Source organism: Myotis brandtii, unplaced genomic scaffold (genome assembly GCF_000412655.1).
Source record: "Myotis brandtii unplaced genomic scaffold, ASM41265v1 scaffold1112, whole genome shotgun sequence".
NCBI lineage: Eukaryota > Metazoa > Chordata > Mammalia > Chiroptera > Vespertilionidae > Myotis > Myotis brandtii.
In genome coordinates this window covers 202,373-206,182 of record NW_005353800.1, presented here as the reverse complement: position 1 = coordinate 206,182, position 3,810 = coordinate 202,373, and the positions used below count along the sequence as shown (strand labels likewise).

General features: G+C 57.9%; 2 protein-coding genes across 2 annotated transcripts in view; both read left to right on the top strand.

Moving 5' to 3' along the window:
- The window catches only part of EML3 (echinoderm microtubule associated protein like 3), a 13,431-nt gene extending 11,175 nt beyond the window's left edge, over positions 1–2,256 (top strand). Inside the window, exons 22-25 of the mRNA XM_014545255.1 lie at positions 1,506–1,623; positions 1,744–1,807; positions 1,975–2,092; positions 2,168–2,256. Coding sequence (XP_014400741.1) covers positions 1,506–1,623; positions 1,744–1,807; positions 1,975–2,092; positions 2,168–2,256 — 389 coding nt within the window. The remainder of the gene's footprint in view (positions 1–1,505; positions 1,624–1,743; positions 1,808–1,974; positions 2,093–2,167) is intronic.
- Positions 1–3,810, top strand: part of MTA2 (metastasis associated 1 family, member 2) — a 7,255-nt gene that overhangs the window by 174 nt on the left and 3,271 nt on the right. Inside the window, exons 2-10 of the mRNA XM_014545030.1 lie at positions 1,506–1,623; positions 1,744–1,807; positions 1,975–2,092; positions 2,367–2,469; positions 2,648–2,747; positions 2,909–3,097; positions 3,198–3,272; positions 3,353–3,411; positions 3,578–3,675. Of these exons, the coding sequence (XP_014400516.1) occupies positions 2,396–2,469; positions 2,648–2,747; positions 2,909–3,097; positions 3,198–3,272; positions 3,353–3,411; positions 3,578–3,675 (595 nt within the window). The 5' untranslated portion in view covers positions 1,506–1,623; positions 1,744–1,807; positions 1,975–2,092; positions 2,367–2,395. The remainder of the gene's footprint in view (positions 1–1,505; positions 1,624–1,743; positions 1,808–1,974; positions 2,093–2,366; positions 2,470–2,647; positions 2,748–2,908; positions 3,098–3,197; positions 3,273–3,352; positions 3,412–3,577; positions 3,676–3,810) is intronic.

Genomic DNA, 3,810 nt, shown 5'->3' with positions numbered 1-3,810 from the left:
CCCACGGTCTGAGGCCTGGGCATGTCCTCGCAGGTGCCTCCCCTGGTAGCATGCCCAAGGCAGGGTGTGAGTTTGGGGGTGGGAAGGGCCTGGTCTGTGGAGGGAGGCCTGTCTTTACACGTTGGGGTTGGAAGCGGGGTAAGGAGAGCCAGACCGTGGCCCGTGTGGGAGTGTGTGTGTGAATGGAGTGTGTTAGAGGGATGGTCCGTGTACTTACTAATCTGTTGTTTTGAGATGGTCGGATGTCCATGGGGGGTGAGGAGGAGCTCTGGAGGGGCAGGACTCTTCGGGGCATTTGGCTCTGTTGCGACAATGGCTGGTGACCAAGGTCAAGGTGAAGGCGAGGAGATGGTACTTAGAAGCCTGGGTGGTCGGGGAGCAGGCTGATTCTGTGATCAGGAGGTGGCGAGCTACACTGAAGGGACAGGATAGGAAGCAAAGGGAGTTTTCCTGCACTTTTTCCTCTTTCTCGTCTCCTGTTTTCCGCTTCACTCCATTTTACACCTTTTCCTTTTCCTCTGTATTCCTTCTCTTTATGCTCTCGTCTTCTTTCAAAAAAAAAAATTCTCTCTTTCAATTTTCTTTATTTCTTTTTTCTTTCCTGCTTTGGCTTTCTTTCCCCTACTTGTTCCTCCTTCCCAAATTATTTTCCTTATTTCAGGCGGGTTTGGGCATGAAGGGGTTACAGAGGAGCTGGGCCTAACAAGGTCTCTGGCCTTCTGGGGTTTCCAGCTCCATCTGGCAGGGGCTGACCTTGGCCTTGTCCAATCAGAAGGGGTGTGGGGGGGTGTGGTCCCCTTTCCCTTAGCACAGGGTTTCCGGAGCTCACAGGCGAGGGGTGGAGCCTGTTGCACCCCCCACCTTCTCCCTGTGGTTGGGAACAATGCACCACTGCATCTGGGCCTGTGGCTCTTCTGCCCCCTCCCACTCTGGTTGGCACCCAGCCCGGTTAACCCTTTCCACCAAGGTTTCAGGGCAAGTTGCAGCTCCTTGGGGAGGAAGGTGTTGGCACTGGGTTGAGATACTGCCCTTGAAAGCCCCATGAACAAACTTAGCCAAGTAGAAAGTGAGGGGTGGTTAGGATTGCGTGTGATGTTTAAGAGCAGAGTCTCCTGAAATCTGAAAAGAGGAAGTGTGAGACGTAACCTTAGGTGATGCTTTTTCATCTACTCAGTTTCTGACCCTCAGGCTGGGGTAGCAAGGAGGAGACAAGGTGATATTCTGGCCGGCCTGGTGGGGCCGATTCGGGCTTTCTGGTTGGTGTCTGAGCACGGCACCTGGGTGGGATGTGTTTCTGTGGCATGGTTTGTCCTCAGCAGCTCTTTCCCAAGAGCATTAGCGATGGAGAGGTCGGGGAGAGCTGGTCTGGGGGGTGTGAGGAAGGCAGAAGCCTGGGGGGTGTGAGAAAACCCCCCGAGGCGCATTGGTTTCCCTGGGCGAGGCTGTTCACGGTGGCTGCTTGCTGGATTAGTTCTGACTTGGTTTCTTCCTCCTTCATCTCCCAGGGGAGTTTGAAGAGGAGTCAAAGCAGCCAGGGGTGTCGGAGCAGCAGCGACATCAACTGAAGCACCGGGAACTTTTTCTTTCTCGGCAGTTTGAGTCCTTGCCAGCCACCCACATCCGGTACGGGACGGTCAGGCCACTGGCCAGCACGCTCTTCTTTGGGAGACGGAGACGGGGGTGGTGTGCGGGACGCTTTGGGGTGAGGTGCTCACCCAGCCTCTTCTGACCTCTCTCCTGTAGTGGAAAATGCAGCGTGACCCTCTTGAACGAGACAGATATCTTGAGCCAGTATCTGGAAAAGGAGGTGAGCAAGAGGTGTTGGGAGAAGGGGTGGGAATTTCCCCAAGAGGCAAGAGGAAAGGGGACTGTGAGGAGGCGCAGGCTGCCAGGCTGCGTGTTTCGGGGACTCTGCGGACATTGGCCCTGCCCTGAGGACCGCTGCCCTGCTCACCTTCCCCTCCTCCCCCCCAGGACTGCTTCTTCTACTCCCTGGTGTTTGACCCCGTGCAGAAGACGCTGCTCGCCGACCAGGGGGAGATCCGAGTTGGTTGCAAATTCCAAGCTGAGATCCCAGATCGCCTGGCCGAGGGTAAGCAGCAGGCAGACTGTGGCTGCTGGCTTAGCTGACATCAGAGTCTGAGTCGTGTGCCTTGCGCTTGTGCAGGGCCGCTCTGCACGCTCGCTGCTGTCACCCCGACAGAACGTAGCCTCCAGAGCTGGAAGGGACAGTGGGCTCAGTGGGAAGATAAGTGAGCGTCCAGGTGCCTGATGGAACCCATAGCACCTTAGCCTTCATCTCCTGCGGGGATTCTGTCCGCCACCTCCCTTCTCTCTCCCTGATGAGGCCGTTGCCCTTTGCTCAGGGGAGTCTGATAACCGGAACCAGCAGAAGATGGAGATGAAGGTCTGGGACCCAGACAACCCTCTCACAGACCGGCAGATCGACCAGTTTCTCGTGGTGGCCCGGTGAGGGGTGGGTGGATGGGGAAGAAGGACGGGGGAGGTGTGGACGTAGTTCTGCGCCCCCTTCTTCGGGGTGGGCATTCTTGCTTTGGCCCGGCTGTGGTCCTTTTTCCTCCTCTGGCTCAGTTCCCCAGCCCGCTTGCGCTTTCTTTCCCTCCTGACACCTCGGTTTCCCTGGCAGAGCGGTGGGGACCTTCGCCAGAGCCCTAGATTGTAGCAGCTCCATCCGGCAGCCAAGCCTACACATGAGTGCAGCCGCTGCCTCTCGAGATATCACCCTGGTGAGCAGGCGCTGGTGGGTGGCGGGGCAGGCTGGGCTTTGTGGACTGCAGAGCCTGGGACAGGAGAGGGGCGGCTCTGAGTGAATGGGAGTGTTTAAAGGGCAGCAGGAGAGCATGCTGAGGGGCTCGGGTCATCAACATTGTTTCTTACCTGCCCATAGTTCCATGCAATGGACACACTGCAGAGGAACGGCTATGACCTGGCCAAGGCCATGTCGACGCTGGTGCCCCAGGGGGGCCCAGTGCTGTGCCGGGACGAGATGGAGGAATGGTCCGCCTCCGAGGCCATGCTGTTTGAGGAGGCCCTGGAGAAGTACGGGAAGGATTTCAATGATATTCGCCAGGACTTTGTAAGTGGGTGGAGCTCAGGGAGGCGGAAGAGACAGCTGGTGAGGGACCAGGACCTGGGACCGGCTGTGAGCTCACCCTTGTTCCCTCTGCCCTCCTTAGCTGCCCTGGAAGTCACTGGCTAGCATAGTCCAGTTTTATTACATGTGGAAAACCACAGACCGCTACATCCAGCAGGTACGGCCAGGGCCAGGGGGCTGGGCCAGAGGCCTCCTGCTGAGATGCGCTCTGACCCTTCTCTGTCCTTCTTCCTGCAGAAGAGATTGAAAGCAGCGGAAGCAGACAGCAAACTGAAACAGGTCTACATCCCCACCTAGTGAGTGATGGCAGGGGGCCCGCGGCTTCCTCTCCTTCCCCTAACCTGTGCTGTCCTCAGCGATTAGGGCTGGGCAGGAGGCAGGGCACGTTCTTATAGAGACAAGGTGGAAACGGATTGTTTTCCTTGAATTCTTTTCTTTTCTCCCCACTCCTGCCCCTATTAGCACCAAACCAAATCCTAACCAGATCATCTCTGTGGGCTCAAAACCTGGCATGAACGGGGCAGGATTCCAGAAGGGCCTGACTTGCGAGAGCTGCCACAGTGAGTTCCAGGGAGGGCCAGGGATGCGGGGGGTGGGGAGAGGTCTGCTCTGACCCAAGAACCTGAGGGGCTCAAATGGCGCCCCCCCCCCCCCCCCCCCCCCCCCCCCCCCCCCCCCCCCCCCCCCCTCTCTCC